Source organism: Callospermophilus lateralis, chromosome X (assembly GCF_048772815.1).
Source record: "Callospermophilus lateralis isolate mCalLat2 chromosome X, mCalLat2.hap1, whole genome shotgun sequence".
NCBI lineage: Eukaryota > Metazoa > Chordata > Mammalia > Rodentia > Sciuridae > Callospermophilus > Callospermophilus lateralis.
The window spans coordinates 101,203,015-101,225,291 of record NC_135325.1 but is presented as its reverse complement, the minus strand read 5'-3'; the positions used below and the strand labels follow the sequence as shown (position 1 = coordinate 101,225,291).

The 22,277-nt window shown below is 34.4% G+C and overlaps 1 protein-coding gene across 3 annotated transcripts in view; it reads left to right on the top strand.

Moving 5' to 3' along the window:
• Positions 1-22,277, top strand: part of Tenm1 (teneurin transmembrane protein 1) — a 529,849-nt gene that overhangs the window by 57,536 nt on the left and 450,036 nt on the right. For all 3 annotated transcript variants that reach the window (XM_077107670.1, XM_077107669.1, XM_077107668.1), the window contains exons 2-3: positions 15,091-15,351; positions 16,953-17,009. In XM_077107670.1, coding sequence (XP_076963785.1) covers positions 15,091-15,351; positions 16,953-17,009 — 318 coding nt within the window. The remainder of the gene's footprint in view (positions 1-15,090; positions 15,352-16,952; positions 17,010-22,277) is intronic.

The following is a 22,277-nucleotide window of genomic DNA, read 5'->3' as shown; positions in this document are numbered from 1 at the left end:
TCATTTCCTTTGCATGGCATGGAAGAGCCTTTGCACACTGGCTTCCTTCTGCCTTACTGGTTCCTATCCCAATACCTATAGTCCAGACACAAAAAATTACTTACTATTCCTTAAATCTATATTCCCTTTCACATATTTGTTTTTGAACATGTACTTCTCTGTGCTAGGAGTGTTAACCCGTATTTAACTATTCGTCCTTTTAAGATATATTTCAAAATATCACCTGTTCTCTGGAACCTGTCTCAGTCTTCGAGCAGAGTGAATTCCTCACATCCCTTGGACTCCATAGCCCTCTCTGCATAGGTCTGCCATGGTGCTTATTTCCTTAGCTTGTTGTCATTTTCTCATCTGCACTGGACTGCCAGCTTCTCTGTTGCAGGGATATTTTTTCCTTCTTTCTAATCTGCCTGGATCACATCATATCACATCACACAGTAGGAGCTCAATAAGTGCTTATTGAATAACTTATGAACTGAGGGAATGAAAACTAAGGATTGAGGTGCTCTATTAAAATTATATAACTTGGCATGAGTTTGGGAAGAAAAATAAATAAATCTAGGTTAGATTGATCAGATTTGTTAACAGTGTTGTGATCTTGGGTATCCATGAAATATTTTAAAATGAAATAGATAAAAAATAAATAAATGGAGATGCCATGCAAGTAATGAATGTTGGGTATGGGGCAAGAGCAATGAGCAGTAGACGCACAAAAGGAAAAGATCCCCCTTATAATCATGCCTCAGCTAAGACTTCTGTACTAAACCTGGTTCACTAATTTTCCCCTTACTGCTGTCACGTTAGGATTTGTCTTAGCTCTTTTATTTAAGAATTTTGAATCTATAATATTTATCTGTTTGGGGGTTTACCTTTTAAAGCTCATAATTTTTTTCAACCTCATGATTTTTTTTATAAGTCAGAAGTTACTTCTTCATTTACCATTTTGAACAACTTAAACATGAGCATTTAAAATCCTTTATTGGGTTGAGGCTGTAGCTCAGTGGTAGAGCACTTGCCTAGCACTTGTGAGTCCCTGGGTTCGATCCTCAGCACCACATAAAAAATAAAAAATAAATAGAATAAAGATATTGTGAAAAAAAATCTTAAAAAAATAAAAAATAAAATCCTTTATCAATTTGTAAATTTAATACTGACTGAATAATGGATTATGTTAAGGAATTAATGTTAATTTTTAAAATGTGCAATGGTACTTTGATTCTGTTTAAAGAAGATAAAAAGTCTCATCTTTCAGACTAATGTATTCAAGTATGTATGCAATAATGAAATGATCTGCTGTAAGAAACTGGGGATATGAGAGGTAGATGATAGAGTTGAAAGAAGATTTTAATTTCTAATTGTTGAAGCTTAATGATGATTATCTTGGATTTTAGCATTTTATTTTGCCTTGTTTAAATTTTTACATAATAAAAAGGTTTTTTAAAATTTTTTTATTAGTTGCCCAAAACATTACAATGATCTTGACATATCATACATTTGATTCAAATGGGGTATGTAATCTTATTTTTCCACGTGTACAGATTGCAGGATCACATTGGTTATACAGCCACGTTTATACATAGGGCCATACTAGTGTCTATTGTATTCTGCTAAAAAGTTTCTTTCTTTTTTTTTTTTTTTTTAAAAAAAGAATCATGCCTAGCACAAAACTTGGAATCATCGGCAGAGCCAAATAACTATTGAAAGTAAAAATTCATCCTGGCAGGTATTTTGTGAATTATCAAGTCAATGTTTGGCTCTTTGTGAGTTTTTGCCCCAAGGTGATGATCTGGGGACCAAATGGAGTCAACCATCCGGTCCTAGTGTAAACTCATATTACATCTGTCCTGTATATCATTAACATCCTTGGGCAATCTTCATACACTGTTTGACCTGAACATCTTTCCAGAATCTGTAAAATGAACAAGCATTCATGTATATAGATTGTCCATTTTTTTTAAAGTGCCAGAAATGTTAATTTGATTGTGCAGGTTAAATGTTTAGGGCAATGTTAATAAGGATTTGGGCTGCATAAGTTTCCAATTCAAAAGTGCTAATGTTATTGTTGCTGTTTGTATTTGCTTTCCAGCTGTAAGAGATTTTAGAAAATGCATTTTGCAGAAATTGTCTGCAGTGTTAGCACTATATGGTAGTATGTGAGCTAAAGAGAAGTATGCCTTTAGCCAGTTTCATACTTCCTTAATAAATTTAAAATAAAGAAAAATGTTTCTAAACATTTAATGAGAAACCTTTCTCTGAGTGCCGTGATACATGCAAAACTCCTAATGTAAATCACAGATTTAGGCTCAATCTACTTAGCTTGTGATTATAATGCTACCTTGTAGACAAGAGATGCTCCCAAAGTTTGATCTGACTGTCTCCTCTGGCTGGATGATAATGTGCTGAAGTAATACCCAACACACATTTCCCAGTGAATAATATTCCTCTTATCTTTGTTAATGTTCTTAAATAATTTCAAAACTCTCCTCAAGGCAGCTGCTCTGTGCTAGGAAGCTAAACACAGGAGAGGCCAACGTTTTCTTTTATTTGACTGCCTGCAGACACAGATGTTGTTTGTGTTGTCTGGAAGTACAGAATATGCTCTGAAATATCATTGTTGTTTTCAATAAGTCAAAGTGACATGAAGATGGTGAAGTGATTCCATAAGAATTAGGACAAAGTGGAATGTATTTCAAAAGAAGGTATAAAATATATTAAAATCACATAAGAACAATGAGCTAATATATGCATAGTGTAAAGGTCTCTTTTCATAATGTCAGTGACAGAGGAAATGCCCATTGTCTCCTGGCTGCCATATCCCTTAAAGTATTTTGGCGACTGGCTGTGAAAATCCAGATGGAAACAGCAGCAAACTGAATGAAACCTGGGAGGCGAGAAACAGGAAGTTCTAGCATCAGCTAATGCACATTGCACAAATGATAACTGGGCTGTGAATTTGAATATGCTATTTATAACTTCAGATGCTGTATGAAGTGATTAGGACTCAGTGTTAAAATTGTTCTGAGTTAGCTTTGCCACTTGGTATCTATGTGTCCTTGGACAATTTACTTAATCTCTCTTTGAGCCTCAGTTACTTTATTTGAAAAATAGGAATAATAATAACTTTTCTCAGAAGGCATGCTGTGAGGATTAAATGAAATAATGTATGCTTCAGAGCTTGGTACATAGAAGATGTTAAATTCACATTTGGATTTACTTTCTTCCATTTTAAATATCTAAAACTGCATGTTCCTTGGCAACTTGACCTCCATTCACTTGTGCCCCAGGACTGTGGAATGTGTACTTTGAAATCAGAACTACTGGCCCCAGTGGTCAAGTTTAAACCTTATGTTTATTCATTTATAAGTAAGTTCCCTGGTAACTGAGGTAGATTAGTTTCCCATTTTTCACAGCTAATGGAGAATTCCCTTTCATTCTAAATAGAAGTTTATAGTAATAGGACTGTAGTATAAACACAACTATCAAAAATAATTGTTTCAATTCAGATCAACTACACTTCAGAATAGGTCAAGATGGACCCTGATGACAAGAACATTTGACTATTATGCCAGTTTTTCCATATAATTTCATTTCTCTTCTGTAAATATTGAAGGGTGCAGTAGTTCAATCACATGGCAAGTGTACATTTAGCACATTCTGTCTTTGGCATTGTGTATACATACTATGCTACTAAAAAGCTCTTGTAGAAATTAATGGTAAACAAAGGAAAGATTATTAACTTCCATAAACAAGAGGATTTTATTTAATTTGAAGGATTGTTTCCATAGTAGGGCTGCATTTGCATTAAGTTAACCATATCCTCTCCTCTAATCTTCTTTGGAACATAGCATAGAGTTCACTGGAACAAATAGCCAGGATTATGGGCAAAATCTGCAGCTATGGAACAGAACAAAAGCACCTAGCATGTTAAGGTGGAAATGGCAAATGTGTTACCAATATTATTGAGTCCACTTAATCTGCTACTGTACTTTATCACTGAGCCCAGAGTGGCCCACAAGTCCTTCCTGCCATGGTTAGGATCAAACTTAATTTGGTGGTAATGTTAGCTTCAGTCTATAACAATCTAAGCATTCAAGATTTCAGTGTAGGGGCTGGGATTGTAGCTCAGTGGTAGAGTGCTTGCCTATCATGTGTGAGGCCCTGGGTTCGATCCTCAGCACCACATAAAAATAAATAGATAAAATAAAGATATTGTGTCCAGTTACAACTAAAAAATAAATATTATAAAAAAAAGATTTCAGTGTACACAATTTAAGCCCTTCTGATTCCACTGGAACAAAGGCAAAATGGCAGAAAAATCAAGAGATGTCTATTATTTCTCTTATTCATGGCAGTTTGGGAACACATATTGGTGTTTTTGTTTTATCAACTTTGCTGCTTTGTTTCATTACTCCAAATGTTCTACTGGGAATTTTTAATTAAGTATGCAGGAAACATTCTTTTCTTCCCCCTGTATATTCTAAAGATGTCTTTGTTGAAATATAATCAACATACAATGAACTTCACATATTTAGGAGTGTGCAATTTGGTAAATTTGATATATGTGTATACTCATGAAAACATCACTGCAATCATAGTGAACCTTTTATTATCCACAAACATTTAGCCCTTTTGTACTGCTTTTCTACCCTTCACCCCCACCTATCCACCCCAAAGCAACTACTGATCTATTTTCTGTCACCATAAATTATTTTGCATTTTTTAGTGTTTTACCTAAATGAAAGCCTACAGCATGTACACATTGTGTGTACCTTCTTTAACTCAGCATGATTATTATGATATTTATCCAAGTGGGCATATATATTAATAGTTCTTTCCTTTTTGTCTTTGAGGTATTTCATTGTATGGATGTACTGGAGTGTACATTCCTTCACTTGTAATGGCCTTTTGAGTTGTTTATAACTTTTGGCTCTTACAAATAAAGCTGCTATGAGCATTCATACACAGATCTCTCTTTGGGCACATGACTGCATTTCTCTTTGGTAAAGATTGAGGCATGGGTCAGGCACAGTGGCACACACCCATAATACCAGCATCTTGGGTGGTTGATGCAGGAGGATCACAAGTCCAGAGCCAGCCTCAGCAACTCAGTGAGGCCCTAAGCAACTTAGTGAGACGTTATCTCAAAATAACTGAAAAAAGGGCTGGTTAAGTGCTCCTGGTTTTAATCCCTGGTACCAAAAAAAAAAAAGATCAAGGGGTGAAATGACTAGATCACAAATCACATGATACATGTATAGGGCATGAAGGTCTAATTAGCACAAGAGCCAAGGATGCTCTCAACCCACCTAATAAAGCTTAACAGCAAGACACAAAAGGATAAAATTGTTACCAGTAATTTATTCACGTGCTAGACAAATCTCAATTATATATTTTATGTATACATCCATGTGCACATATGCATGCATGTATATGTGTATATATACTCATGTGTATACACACATACATATATACACATGAGTATATATGTTTGTGTGTATACACATGCGTATATATGTATATATGGATGTGTATATATGTATATAGAGATATATGTATATATGTACATCAGTATGCATATATATGCATATATATATTCATGTGTGTGTATGTATGTGTGTGTGTGTGTATATGTATATATAAAATAGTGTGTATGTATGTGTATATGTAGAGAGAGTAGAATAACCGATGTATTCTACTCAATGCTCATGAATTTTGAAGTTTTCTCTTCTGGCTATTGAGAACTGTGTCTATTTCCAGCCCTATTTCAGATTTAGAAGTTGTTTTCTTTATTCCCTTTAGGTGATCTTTCTCCAGTCTCAGATTGTTTTCTTCCCTGTATGTGCTATCCTGAATATAGGGGAATAACTATGGGGTACTTGTGAAGATCTTTTCCCACATGGTTCTCTCTACCAAGGTATTATGTACTGCAAAATCTAGGTGTCTTGACTTTCCTCGACTACTATATCCATCTTCTCAACTCGGACCATGAAGGTCCACCTCTGTGCCCCACTTTATTCTAAGGCCTAACACTTTGCAGTGAATATCTTGGAGCAATCATAGGACTCACTTCAGTTGTTTCCCACAGCTCAGGATTCACTCTCCATTATCTATTGCCTGATGTTTGAAAATGACTTGGTATGATTTGTGTTGTCAGATCAGGAGAGTGAGTTTTGGTTCTGTGATCCTATCTTGCCTGAAAGTGGAAGTCTTCTCCATAATTTAATGTTTTCCTGTAAATATAATTCAAATTTAACACTTCCTGATGAGTGTCCAAGGAGTCATTTCTTCAACCTTTTCTCACTTGGAGAGTTTCTTCTTTCCATCTCTGAAAAATATTTTGAGTAACCTTCTCTTAGTTCCTGAAAATAGAAGCTCTCAAGAGTGCTACATAACCATTCCAGGACACTCTACAAATTTACCAAGATGGTAATTATTTAGTACATGGCATGAAACTGATTGAAGAGAAGGATAAAAGAAAATTCTATTCAAACCAGCTGAAAGATTGTCTTTTAGTAAAATTTTGTGACTGGTTTCAGTAAAGTCCCCCCACCCCAGTCTTAAAACTCTAGGGTATATTTTTGAATAATTTTAGTAGGGAGTAATTTTCCAACTCATTTACCCCAAAAGGACAATGGAAAAGTCTTCCTTTGTGAGACTATTTTAGTCAAACGTCTATGCAGGGAACTTATTCTCCATTAGTCTAATATTACTATAAACTGCTTTGAGTAGGCTATTATTTTCCCTTCTTGCCAAATATGGGGAGCATCTATTATTTGAAGTGCATAGCTAATTTACCAAAATAACAATTTTCAATTTGCACTATTAGCATTGTTTTGTTAAGCAAAACTATCTCATTTGTATTAGAATGTATTCAAGAGGTTAATCCTTTCAAGAGTGGTTTCATATCAGTACTGAGTTTCAAACATTGGTATTAAATGATGACTCTTTGTCTAGAAGTTTTCTAGAAACCAGGGTGATCTCAATACTACCTTATATTTATGCAGTCCTTCACAGATCATACAATACTTTGCATTTGACTTTTTCTTTTTTCTTATATATATTTAAGTTATACACATGATATTTTGATATTCTTATATTGATATTTATATGCATAGTCAAGTGATTACTAGAGTTAAGAAAATTACCATGACCAACATACCATAGTTACTGTGTGTGTGTGTGTGTGTGTGTGTGTGTGTGTGTTAAGAGTACTTAAAATGCTTTTGATATTGAAATATGTTAAAAATTGAGAAGACTATAGGAGCTGGAGGTCTAATGTATATGATACAAATGTAAAGCAAAAAAGAAATAAGCAATCAGGCATAAATTATGTACTATGCGTTAGAAATGCTGTAGGGAATGGTAAAATTATTGAGATGAAGAAAAGTTAGAGAAAACTGTGAGACAGGCTGAATATTAAACATTAGATTATTGAAAAATCAGAGGGAAATATTCTAGCTGTTTGGCATTATATGTTCAAAAATACAGAGGCAAAAGTAAATAGAGCATCTTTGAAAGGTAGTAAGAAGCATCCTCAGATAGAGCAGAATATAGTTTATTGAGTAGTTCTTCATGTACACCGACTCTGGTGCACAGCTCTATCTTGACATCTTTACTCATTCATCACAAAATAAATGCTAACAGGGAAATGTAGGATGTTACAGAAGTCACATTGTTTGCCTTTATGAGTATGTGTGTGAAGCATTCACAAGTATTTTTAATGGTTATTTAACTCTTTAGCTCATTGGTCTCACTCCTCTAGATGGAATTGTACAGCAGATTAATGTAGTTTAAAATTTCAGACACACACACACAAACATTGAGCAAACAGCTTCACATGCTTAGTGAGCATAATGGAAATAGACAAGTATACCTGGAAGACCACAGTGGGCGATAAGGACTCAAGCTCCAAAGTGTTATGAACAGCCAGAAAATTGGACCAACACAGGTAAGAAATGAGAAATTTTTAGGGCCATTGAGCACCATGCATTTGCAGTGTTCAGTAGCCCTGAAAATTTCTCATTTAGGCCAGGAAGTTCCTGTTTTGTTCGAAATGTAGAAATAAAGGGAACATGCGCAGGTTCTCATTGCTCTAAATTTCTGTTGTCCAGGACCTCCCACCATCTCTTCTGGTACCTGATTCTTTTTCCAGATTCTTGTTACAAAGATTGTAAAGCAGGCATATACCTTTTTCATTGTAGTGGTAACTACTGTTTGAGTTAGCTTCAAAATAATTCTTCCATCTTATGTGAATATGGTCTAAATACAGTCTAAGGTTAAAATTAGTTCAAGAAAATAGTTAGCAATTCCTTATAACCATATCAAATTTCCTTCCTTTCCTTAGATTGGCAGAGGTTATTTTTAATCTCTCTAAGTATGATTGAAGTTTGTTTTGATTTGTTCCAGGTTCCTACCTCATCTCCCTTCTTTTGATTTTGTACTACAATTCTTTGTCCTCTCATTGGGCCATTTTTACTGATTTGCAATTCACTTTACTTCTGAGAACATTCTTTTTGACATTAACATGGTCTTTTAACTATGTTCTGGGATGTCTCCAGTTAGTCAATATTGGTTCGTCACAAGCATGAATGTTTATACTCCAGGCTTTTAACTCTGCCCAGATTTGTTGCCATGCTTTTCAGTATACTGACAGATGGAGAAATCTTGAAAATTAAATAAGGCATAATTGGTAAGTCCTGAGTGTCGAGATAATGGGTGTATTTGGAACTGTGAGGGGAAGATTAGACTTCAGAAGGCTTAGTTATTTTATTTAAGTCCTCTGATAATCACAGGCCCCAGTCCTGCACATTAGGAGCACTCTATCTCTCATTGCTGTGCCCCAGAAAAGGCTGATGAGCCCTAAGCAGAAAAATAAAGGGCAGGTTTGTGTGATGTGCCTTTATTACTCAGTCCTGTTAAATCACTGTTTACTGTCTAGTATAGTACTGTACATTTGATGAAGCTTTTTCATGAAGAGAAGAAGAAATTAAATTGAACTAATTTTTTAAGACATAAGAAAAATCAAAGAAGATGATTTTGTTTTCTTGATTTGAAATTGAGTGGATGTTCAGCAAACCTTTAAGTAAGCTTACAAAAATCAATTCATTTGACAACTTGATATTATTTTATTTTCAAAGCCCCCAAACTGAAACATACAAAATGGTACCCAGTAGTGAAAATTGTTTGTCTTCTGTCTAGTGTTGTTTGTTTGTTTCTGTTTCTTGCTTAAGACTGTAATGATACATCCTGTTTTCCCCTGGAACCAGTAATGAATTATTAAGGGGCCAATATTTTATTAAGGGGCCAATATTTTAATTGTGTGAATTTTTATCCTTTAGGCCAAAGCAGTAGAGTACTACTGCTTATAGTAGCCATGTCTGTAAACTGATGAATTTATGTTTACTAAGTTGCTTTTTTACATTTTATATTCATTTAGCAATAATCTTGTAATTCACAGTGTTTACCTAGACTGCTTCAGTACTTTAATGTAGCAATGCTTGTAATCATGACAAAAGATCATGTTAACTAATATGGGTGATTATCTTTCACAAGAGAAGTATGAATAGCAACTTGATTCACAAAATCACTAATACTTTTCTGATTAAAATATTGACCATTTCACATTTTGCCATAACAAGCTCAGGTTATAACTACAGAATTTTAGAACAAAGCAGTTACCTAGAGATTTATTTTGACATGAACCTATAGATTGTATAAATGAAGAAATAAGACCTCTTAAATTACTTATCCAAAAACTACATGAGTAATTAATAAAACTTGCTTTTGCATATTATCCATAGGGTTGTTATGAGTCATAGTAATTAAAACTGATAGTTTTATCTTTCCTTCCTTATTTTAAAAATAGTCTAAACCCTTTAAAAGTTGTATCCCTGATTTTTCTGGCCATGGCCAAGATTAATCATGCTTCTTGACCTCAAGTTATTTATCTGGAAGTTTATACCTTAAACCTTCCTTTTTAGAGGATTTTAAGAAAAAATACAATCTTGATCTTATCAGAAACCCATAAATAGCATTTCTTGAAAAATGCTGATAAAGATAACTATTGCTTTCCCATTCAACTTTTTCTTTTTTTAATTAATTATTTATTGTAATTAGGTATATATGACAGCAGAATGCATTTTTATTTATTGTACACAATTGCAGCACAACTTTTCATTTCTCAGGTTGTACATGATATAGCATCACCCCACGTGTGCATGAACCTAGGGCAACCATGCCCATCTCATTCCACCATCTTTCCTGCCCCCATGCACCCTCCCTACCTGCCCTAATCTTTGCCCAGTCAAAGTCCCTCCATTTTTCTCATGCTCCCATTCAACTTTTGATAAATGGCTTCTTCAGGCTGAACACCTGACGATCAACCTTTAGATTCATAGAGAAAATGTGCTAGTGTATTTTATTCAGCATTTCACAGCAATTAAATATAATAATTTTATTAACATTAATACAAGGCCTAAGGTGATCCTATGTATCAGAACCATTTAAGTTAGTCTCATCATCCCCAGCTACAGGATGTTCCCCTACCTGCTGGATCAGTTTCAATGTTAATTCCCTCCTAAATTTGGCTTCCAACTGGTAGTGTTCCTAGGACCAAAGTGTTCCCTAGACAATCACTGAAAAATCATGCATCAGTTAGTCTTGATTTCCTCTTTGCTTAGATGTGAGAAAGATAACATTTTGACTGTCTTTTTGTTCTTTTACTAGGAGGGAAAGAGCAGAACCTCCTTCCAGCTCTGAGACTCTTGGTTCCACCTGTGAAAATTGACTAATTCAAAATCCCCTTAGTGTTTTAAAGATTGGTGATGTACAGTTCAATAAAAAATAGCTTTAGAGAAGTATAAATGAAAAACTACACTTGTTTAAAGTGTGCAATGTGAACCAGGAGTGGCAGTGCATGCCTGTAATCACAGTGACTCACGAGACTGAGGCAGGAGGATTGCAAGTTCAAGGCCAGTCAGGGCAACTTAGAGCCTGTCTCAAAATTAAAAAAAAAAAAAAAAAAAAAAAGAGTCTTTGGGTTTAACCCTCAGTGCAGAATTTTCTTAAAAATTAAATATGATAAATTTTGTCAAATTATTGTCACAGTCCAGATAACAGACATTTAGATCACCCCCAAATTTTCTCATGTCCCTTTGTTATTTTTAAAAAATTAATTGATTTTTTTTTGTTCTAATTTGTTATCCCTTTGTTATTAATGTCTCTGTCCACTCTCTTCCCTTGGGAACCAGTCCCCATATATTTGTGTTTTCTAGAATTTTACATAAATGGAAACATTGTAATAGACTCCTTGTCTTCTTTCAGTCAGAATAATTATTTTGAAGTCCATCCATGATGTTGTGCATCAACAATTGATTCTTTTTGAGGAATGACTAATATTTCATTGTGTAAATATAACAGCATTGATTTCTATTCACCTATTCATAGACACTTGGGTAATTTCTACTTTCTAGCTGTGATGAATAAAGCTGCTATGAACAACCTTGTACAGATTTTTGTGTTTACACAAGTTTTAATTTCTTTGCAAAAAATGTCCATGGGTACAATTGCCTTCCTAATAAGTGTACCTTTAACTTTTTAGGAAACTGCCAAACTGTTTTCCCAGCACTTACAATGTATGAGAATTCTTGTTGCTCCATATCCTTGTCAACAATTGATGTGATGAAAATTTTTTTCCAGTAGAAACTTTTTTTTTCTAATAGGTGTGTAGTTGTATCTCATTGTGGTTTTAGTATGCATTTTCCTGTAACTAATGATGTTAAGCGTCTTTTCATTTGTTTATTGTCTATTCCTGTATCTTTTGTTATAAAATATTTCTTCAAACCTTTTGCCCATTTAAAAAAGTTGGATTTCTACCTTTAATTAATACACTTAGATTTCATCTCCCCAAAAACTGAAAATAGGTTTTCTTCAGAATAAAAAGTATATACATGTTTGTGAGACTGCAAATACATCATTAACTTGGCCACGTCTATACTTATTTATTCTTGAATGGTGATTTCTCATGGTACCGTTCTGTCTTTTTAAACTTTGGATATTCTAAGATTGTACTTACATTTCTCTTGTGTATAGCCTTTTTGGTAAGAATAGATCTATAATAAATCCAGTTGAACTTTAACTTCTCTAGAGAATATACAGTATTTTAGGTAACAAGGTTATATGTGCAAGGCTAAAAACCAACCACTTAGGGTGTAAGTGCTTTATAGATAATGCATCCTATGGGAATTTTAAGCAACAACAAGACTTTGTGTATTTAAGGAAATATTTTACAAGGGTGACATGATTTCAAGAAAGGGAAATGAGGCAGTTCATTGAATATCATTTACTATAAATAAGTGAAAGGTTTCCCTTTTCTCTTTACCAGTTTTTTTTTTTTTTTAAGAGTAAGTGAGAGCATACTTGGAATGTTACTTTTCTAATTACAGACTGACAAGGTAGTGCACATTTCTCTGACTACATTAATTAGAGAATTTATGACTTAATCTTTGTTTTCAAAACAGGATGCAATTCCAATAGAAAATAAGTTGTTTATCTTATGCAATTTTTAATCATTTTACATAACATTCTTTAAATGGGAACAAAGAATCCATGTTCAAATTTCCTTTTGAATGGGAAAAAATATCTTTAACAAAAAAGGCATCTGCTTATGTCTGTCAGTGCTCCTTTAAAAAAAAAAAACTTATCTGGTGTTTCATTAATCTGGAAAGACAAATGGCCATGCATTTATTTTTATTTGCTCATCCTTTTCCAACAAATGTCATGACTCAGATGCTCATATCAAAATCTTTGGAAAGCCACATCTCATATGCCTCTGTCTCAGTGAAACTAAATGTGAGTATGTGCTTTTGGAAGTGAATTTGCTAATTAGCATCCTGAATTCATAGGACTTATATAGAGGCCCTTCACAGAAATTTGGAGCAAATACTTTCCGCCTCACATCTTCAAGTAGAATTAGAACTGGTGGGGCAAAATTTGTGGTAATCCATGATGAGGTTTTACTATCACTACTCCCCTTTTCCTGGCTCCCATTGATTTCAGAGAAATTTCCAGGGCCCTACTTTTCAAAGTGGGGTCTTTGCATCAGCAGCTTGGGCGTCACCTGGAGACTCATTTGAAATGCAAATTAGCTGGCCCTCCTCCACACCTCAATGGAAGGAAAGCAGAAACTAGGGGGCAGAAACTAGGGGTGGGGCATAGCAATCTCATAACAAGCCTTCCAGGTGAGTCTGCAGCAGCTGAGTTTGAGAACCACACTGGTGTAGGTTAATGAAGGAAGTTGTGACTACAAACCTATATAAAATTCATTTCTTACAGCTTCAAGCTGACAGGTTCATTACCAGGTTGCTGTGGCAACAACTGCAGAGTAGGATTGAATAATGAGACATTGTGAAATTAAGAGGCATGAATATTAACCCATCCCCAAATTCTAAATCCCTAAGATTTATATTGGGCAAAATGGATTTTTACTTTCAGCCTTATGGCAAGGAGAAACATAGTTTGATAAGGTTTTATGTTTGATAAGTGAAAACCATGTGTATTTTTTTAAACATCATTCCTTTGGAATTTAGATAAGTTTTTATAGAAAAGTAGAGTTACATTTAAAGACATTCATCACAGAAATCATAACACTCTCAGCAGTGTTTTATAACCCTGAAGAGTTAACTTTTAATTAGATATTTTAATACATCATAATAGCTTTATTTGTCTATAATATTTGTTTTACAAAGCACAGTGCTAGGCACCTAGTGGTTATTAAATAAATATTAAAATTTTAAGCCCTTATTTGGCCATTTATGTGTCATAGAAATAGTTATTATAACAAATATATTTGTTTACTATATTCTTTTTTTTAATATATGGTCTAAGATTCAGCACTTTCTGTATTCAAAGAATTAAATTCATGTTACGGTTTGCATTTTATTGATATGTGCTAAGGATTAGATGCACCCAGTTAAGCTTCTTCCTGGCCAAATGACATACCCTGTCTCTGATGTCAGTCTGAGAAAATCCTATATAGTGTACTACATCTCCGGATTACCTTATCTAAGTAGTACATGGACATTTCAGATGATATGTCTTGGCATGTGGTCATTTTTCATTAACTTATTAGGGATTGTTAAAGTATCTTTTCTCCTTTTTGACACCTTGCCGTAATTGAATATAAAATTGACTATAAGACTGGATGCCTGATATTCATGTAGTAAGTTGATGGAGCTTCATTGGTATCTAACAGAAATAATGCCCAGATATTTTAGGGGGAAAATGGGCTCTGTTGCCATCTGATGTGGTCTGTGTACAAGTAACATCTACATTTTGGACTATTTTTTTTCCTCAACTATTAGAAGGGTGGATTTGTTACATCATCTTTAAGATTATAAGCATTTTAAATTCTAAGTTTTTGGGGAGAAGGAGGAAAACATCGAAATCACAAAGCACCACCAAAGTGCAATACATGACTGAATATTTTTTATTTATTTGGTAAAAGAATAAATTAAATAATAAGTAGTAAAAAGTTAAAAAAAACTTTGTTGGAGACTATGGGGAATAATATTAGGTACTTTGATTTTAGGATATTAAATGGGCATGTTTTAGGGAAAATATTTTAGACGAGTATATTTGAAATTAATGTCTTCCCCTCAGAGTTTTCACATTGAATTATTTGTTCTTAAATCCGATGTATGGGAAATACTTAAAAAAGTAAATAACTTTAATATTTTAAGCATAGGTGTGCTCTATAGATCATTACTTTCTAGAAGAGGAATATCTTTAAAGGACAGCTCTCTACACTTTATACTCGTCTGCACTCACTTATTTCATTACATTTTGTGCAACCTAAAATTGTAGCTATAAAGCTATTTTGGGCATGCTTTTTCCAGAACTTGTAAGAATCAACAGGAGCATAATTTAAGCTACAGAAGTGCAAAATAAGCACAGAATCCTAGCTACCATAAATAAAAAGCCAGAATTCTAACTTTACAAAAACTCATAATTATTAGTGTGAGCACCAAAAGTAGAGTTTTATGGGATATTTCTCCATACTTCTAAACTTTCCCCCTGAACTTTATTTCTTCTCAGAGATGGAATTCTGTGAAACCCCTCACACTTTGTGCTCTGGCTACCAGACAGACATGCACAGTGTTTCTCGGCATGGCTACCAGCTAGAGATGGGATCTGATGTGGACACAGAGACTGAAGGTGCAGCCTCACCTGATCATGCACTGAGAATGTGGATAAGAGGAATGAAATCAGAGCATAGCTCCTGTTTGTCCAGCCGGGCCAACTCTGCTTTGTCCTTGACTGACACTGACCACGAAAGGAAGTCTGATGGGGAAAATGGTAATAAAATCACTTACACCATTTAAGTAAAACACAAAGAGATTTGTTTTACCCTTTGTTTTGTTTTCCTTTCCTGTATCTTCCCATCTGTCATTTAACATGCAGAATGCGATTGCAAGTTAGTAGGGTCCCATGGACAAGGCATATTCCTAAGTATCTGGAAGGTAGATATTTTTATTTACAATGATAGACAAAATTCTTTTCATGTCTGGGGAACCCCTAGGGAAATAATCTCATTCGGTCAGCAATATTGTGCATGTCTTATTTATTGCTTGCTTTTATTTTCATCTTTATTTTCCAGTGCAATCCTAGTGGGATTTATTATAGAAAATACTCATTTTATGTATTTTGGCTTTATATCAATGTACGAACAATGAGATGAACAGTTGTATAGCAAGCATACTCTTTATATGTTTCCTATTTTGATTCAGATTAACCTGTTGAATGTGCAGATTGATTCAAATTAATCAGGTTAGGCTGAATGGTTTAAATAATAGATGATAAATTAACAGTAGTCATGTTCTAGGAAATAAGTACTGATGATATGATTATTATAATGTAATTATATACTATTTTCTTGTGATTTTTAGAAAAAGAAAAGTTTTATCTTTTAAATTTGTTGGGAAGGGACTAACTTATTTCTGCTCTTCTGTCGCTACCAACAACTAAAATCCTTACATAAAAATCACATTAATTCTTACTGAACACATTAATCTGTTCATTGCTATTCAGTTTGTCCAAATTTCACATGTTTCCATCACCATGACTATGAAGCCTAGTCTGTTAGCAATGGCTAATTGCTATTTTCTTAGGTGGCAGAGGTAGCCAACTGTTCTGAACTGGCAGTTTCTTCTAGTCTATCCCTTTGTGCCTCCTTGAGCCCAAAAGAGACACTGGCCACAATAATATAATCAGGAATGAGTGATTGCCCACCAGAATATAATTTTCTAATAATAGTACATAACATTTCATGATATTACCAAATATCTTTGGAAACTTGACTTTTTACGATTATTTTCCTATATGTATGTATATAATGCTGAAATGAGAAAGGAACATATTGATATGTTTATGCATATTCATGTAAGTGAAAGAACATTAAGATGGACGTTAGGAGACTTTGGAATGGTCACTATATTTTGGGGGCTTCATGTATTATTCAAGAAAAACAGTGACCAATATTATATGAAATTGAGTGGTATTTGATCTCCTCTATTATCAAGACATCTTGTTCTCCTTCATTCCACTCCTGACATTGGAATTTATAGCAGATTCACTGGATTAAACCATTAAAATACAAGAAAGACATTTCTGCACTGTATTCTCCCATACTTCTACTTCTGCAAGACCCTCAGTATGAGGATACTTTTGGGGTGATAAAAATATTCTAGAATTAGATATTGATGATGGTTGCATAACTCCATGAAAATACTGCAAACTACTGAATTGCATGCTTTAAAAGGGAGGTATTATAGTATGTGAAGTATAGTTCAATAAAGCTTTTTATTTTAAAAAAATCACTGAAAAAGGTTAAGGTTGAAGATTGAAAAGTCCCAGATGATTTGGACAAGGATTAATTAGTAAAATGTTTGCTATTACAGGTTTCAAATTCTCTCCAGTTTGTTGTGACATGGAGGCTCAAGCTGGGTCTACTCAAGGCAAGTGTTTGCAAATATTTGACTACAAATTGTTTTTACCTCACCCCATCCCTGACACCCATCCCTTAAAAGGGGAACCCTGTTCTTCTGACAAACAACACAGTGAACTTGGTAAAATTAGCTCAGTGTCAGTTTTTGTTTTGTTTTCCTCTGTTATCAATTCATGGAAGCATACCTAGCAGGACATGGATTTCATTTATTTGTTTTTACATAGTCATTTTTCAGCAAGGAGGGCATTATTATTTTTACTTTTGCCCTTATTGTGCTCATTGGGTTTTGATCCCCTTTTTAAAAAATATTTTTTAGTTGTCAATGGACCTTCATTTTATGTTTTTATATGTGGTACTAAGAATTGAACCCAGTACTCATACTGGGTAGGCAAGCGTTCTGCCTCCAAGCCACAACCCCAGCCTGGGTTTGGCCCCTTTGGAGAAGAATACTGAAAGCAACTTTTATGAGTGATTTTGTTGACTTAATCTGTATTGAGCCGTTTTCAAACATTTTGCAGTTAAGGTCCTCATATCTAACCACAGTGATTCAAACACAGAAGACAGATATATAGGGTTTATAACAGTACTTGTAACATACAAGTAATGATATGGATGCTTATTATTTTTGTATCAGCATTTCAAAATTATTCATATCTGTGAGGATATGAAATGAGATAACTCATTTTATCTTCATGACTACTCTGTGAAATAGATCTATTATCAACCCTATTTCACACATGAGGAAGTGTTAAAACAACAATTCAGAAAGAAGCTGGCCATTTTTTCTTCCTTGTATCACGTATGTATATAATATGAACTTAAACAACTCTCCTCTGCTTACATTAGAGTTCTGAATGTCTTACTCTGACTGTTATTACTATTTTCTTTTTTTTAAAGGAGGGGGGGGAGATATTGTAGATGGACATAACACAATGCCTTTATTTTTTTTATGTGGTGCTGAGAATCGAACCCGGGTCCCACCTGTGCTAGGCGAACGCTCTATCGCTGAGCCACAATCCCAGCCCACTATTTTCTTTTTTAAAGCATATAAAGCAGGGTTTATTTAAAAAGGAGTACTTCTTATTAAATAATAAATAATACTTCTTATTAAAAAGGAGACTTCTCCTGGGAGGAAGAAAGGCCATAGCTGGTATCCTGGTATCCCCAGAAGCAGGAGTATTCTGCCTTTTTTTTTTTTTAAAGAGAGAGTGAGAGGAAGAGAGAGAGAATTTTTTTAATACTTGTTTTTTAGTTTTTGGCGGACACAACATCTTTGTTTATACGAGGTGCTGAGGATGGAACCTGGGCCACATGCATGCCAGGCGAGCGTGCTACCACTTGAGCCACATCCCCAGCCCCGTGTTCTATCTTTTAATAAGTCCTATGCTTCCCTTGTACTCCTGCTCTCTTGCCCCTTATCTCTCTCCTTCCTGATTACATGAGTAGGCTCAGGAAATGCTCAGTGGGATGGCCAAAAGGTGGGAAACAGATGGGCTGGAGGGGCCAGGGAGGGGAGATCAGGGCAGGAAGGGTGCATAATTAACAACTCCCTGCAGAGAGGGACAATTCCTGGGACAGGTTACCTTAGCAACTGGTTGGAGCAGGGGCAAGTTATCTTGATAAAGGTGGAAGAAGGGCTCTGTCTCTCTATTTTCAATAAGAATAGTATAATTTGGTATTTTCCTTTCCTCTACTATGGAGTAGAGGAAGGGAATCAAGGGGGATGGGTGAAGAATGGCAAAAGGGAAAATCAGTGGAATGAATCTGACCTACCTTTCCAGTTTATATAAATGAATATATCACAATGAGTCTTACCTTTATGCATATCCACAAGGCATTGATTTTAAAGATTATAAAGAAATAGCAGAAAAATCAGTAGAGGTAAAGAAACAGGGAAAGGGAACAGTGGCGGGGGGAAGGAGGGAAAGGAAAAGGGAAGTATTAGGGTCTGAATTATTATATAATACTAGAGATACATGAAAGTTAAATAATGTACAATCTCCAATCTTAAGGAACTTTTCTGATGTTTGTCCTTGGGTAGATAAATAAAGCTTTCCAAGTCTCAGTTTCCTAGTCTGTCAAGTGGAGGAAATACCTATTCAAAATTTTGGGCTGCTGGTGGTTATGTATGTCTATAATCCCAGCAACTCAGGAGGCCTAGAAAAGGGTATCACAAATTCAAAGCCAGCCTCAGCAACTTAGTGAGGCCCCAGGCAAATTAGTGAGAGCCTGTCTTAAAATAATAAATAAATAAATAAATAAATAAATAAATAAATAAATAAATAAATAAATAAAAGGACTGAGGATGTGGCTCAATGGTGAAGCACCTCTGGGTTCAAACTCTAGTACAAAAAAAAATTTAAGTTTTTGGGGTTTTTGTGAAGAGTATGGATGTATAGTATTTTATGGTATGTCTATTTTAACTAAATGTTTAATAATAAATGTCATTTGTGGTTTTATCTATCACTGTACATTTACTATGCACATATTATCAGATTGGATAGGTGCTATAGGGTAACATTTCTGTTATCAAGGATTAAACAGACTGCATTGTACCTTCTGAAACATCTGGTGACCTAGGAAACTCTCTAGTCTAGCAGAATTCATCTTATTTTCTGCTTATTTCAAACTAGGTAAAAATCCTTGGACTTGTCTTATATTAAACAATATATCATTTCAATAGCCAGCAATCTTGTTCTGAGAGGACTGTGATAGGAAATTCACTAAAGTACTTCAGACCTGTGTGAGGGTTAATTCCTGCTATTATAATTCCTACTGTCATTGTAGTAGTCCTTAAAGTAGAGCTGGGATTTCAACTATTCCGAGCCTTGTTGATTTCTATGATTGTTGGGCAGTTGTGCTCCCTATGTACTGCTCAGGAACTTTACAAGTACAGGAATATCTGGTGCAATCCCATCACAGCTAAGAAATCCATTAGTACTGCTCCCCATTGTTTCTTTACTGCATGCCATAGAACCCTGGTAATATAGCATGTGCTATCAATAAACACCATACCATCATAGCCATGTGTATGCTGTTCTCAGACCCTAAATTGCTTCAAGGGAACAGCTGGAGTTGTGAAAAAATGGCTAAACTAACACCTGGGGTTTTTGAATGACACGTGATAGTTATACCCAAATGAGGAGTTATTCCTTCTGATATTTGACCATATGGGGCCATTCATGTACATTTAGTGGAGGAAATTTGTTTGTTTGTTTTAGTTTTCTTTCCTTTGCTTTTTGTTTTCCCTTGGTAATGTAAGTTATACAGGACACTTCCATAGCAGTGATAACAGTTCCTGAGGAACTATCTGAGTGTCAAAGGAAATGTGTGAAACAATGCAATGACTTGGTAATAGCTTTGGCAGGAGCCCTGCCATATAACTGACATCCTAATGGCTCTGTTGGACCCATTAGGCATGTATGAGACAGTGCAGTTGACTCTGTAACAGCTCTTTTGGAGATGTTACACTATCAGAGGAAGTGCATAAGTCATTGGGATTACTTTACATGTGGGTGAGACACTTCTGTGGTGATTGTTATGCTTTTACAATTGAAAACCACTTTGATGACATTGAACTTCAAGCTATTATTATGGTAGATATAACAAAGTCATGTTTTTTCAGTAGGTAATTTTAACTAGTATTTTTAGTGTTAAAGTATTAGCTGATGGTTAAAAATTACAATAAATAAAAACAAGTATAAACTGGAAAAGTGAAATATCCTTCTCTCTACCTTTCAAGTATCATTTTTGAAAGACAGCTAGTGTTAACAGTGTACAAATGGGATCACATGCTACAGAAAAACCAACAACATTTTCCAGTTCAGATATCTTGGATATATCCCCATATTTGTAACAGAGATCTACCCCATTAATTTTAACATATGGAATTTTATTTATGTATATGCCATTTTTGAGGTACTGGGGATTGAACCTAGAAGCATTTTCCACTGAGTTATTTTCCCCCTTTCTTTATATTTTTTAAAATTTTGAGACAGGGTCTCACTAAATTGCTGAGGCTGACTTTGAACTTACAATCTTTTTGTCTCAGCTTCCTGAGTTGCTGGGATTATAGGCATGTACCAATGTGGCCAATTGTATCATTTTTTTTTTAATTTAGTCATTTCCTCTTGGTGCACAATTAGTTTTCCAGTGCTTTGATCTTAAAAGTAGTACTGTATTTAATATCCTTGTATACATCTTTTTGCACACTTCTTGAATAATTTCTTAGTACTAAAAATGATGGGCAAAAGATATATGCATGTTTAATCTTTTTTGTATATAAATATCAAATTTCCCCCTTAAAAGAGCACTACCTACTAACACTATATGAAGAGTACCTGTTTTCCTATATTGTTACCAACACTGGCAATGACAAAAAAGATTTCTAATACCCAATCTGCTAGATGAAATATGAGAGCTCTTTATGGTATTATTTTGTATTTATTTATGAATGAGTTTGGGCATTTTTATATGCAATGGCCCATTTGCATCTCTTCTCTGAATTGCCTGTTGACATCCTTTGCCCAGTTTTCCACTTATAATCAATAAGAAAAATTTTAACAACAAAATAGAAAAAAAAGTGGATATAGGCCATAGAAAAGGAAATGAGAGTGTTTCTTGAACATATGGAAAAAATGTTTAACCTTACTTCTAAGAGAAATTACTATTAAAATTATAATACATTATCATTTATCACCTATAATCTTGGCAGTAATAAAATTTTGATAATGTGCTTTTTTGAAAACTGTGCATAAAACATTGGTTAAAGGAGTATAAGTACAATCTCTATGAAAGAAAATTTAACAATACTTAGGAAAAAAATGTTCTCCTTTGACCCAAAAGTTTCAATTCTTGAAATTTATCCTATAGATATTGAATGAGCACTTAATGATATGTATGGGGGGTCACTGTAGCATTGTTGAGATATCAAAAAATCAGAGACACCAATCAAAATGTTTGTCAATCGGAAGAGATTTGAATAATTTATGGTTTATTCATGCAGTGGAGTGTTCTGCAGCTTTAAAAATAATGAGACATATATGTTAGGAGGAAAGTTGGAGATGGCTCAGGTAGAATTGCACAGGGGTTTCTACTCAATTGACACTCTATTTTTGTGTTTATAATATTTTATTACCTAAACTAGGTGATGAGGTATATAGGTAACTATATTATTGTTCTTTATACTCATTTATGATGTCTAAAATGTTGTTTAATAAATTTAGTGCAAACAAAATGAGACAACTATATATGTATTGAAGTAGAACAAATTTGAGAT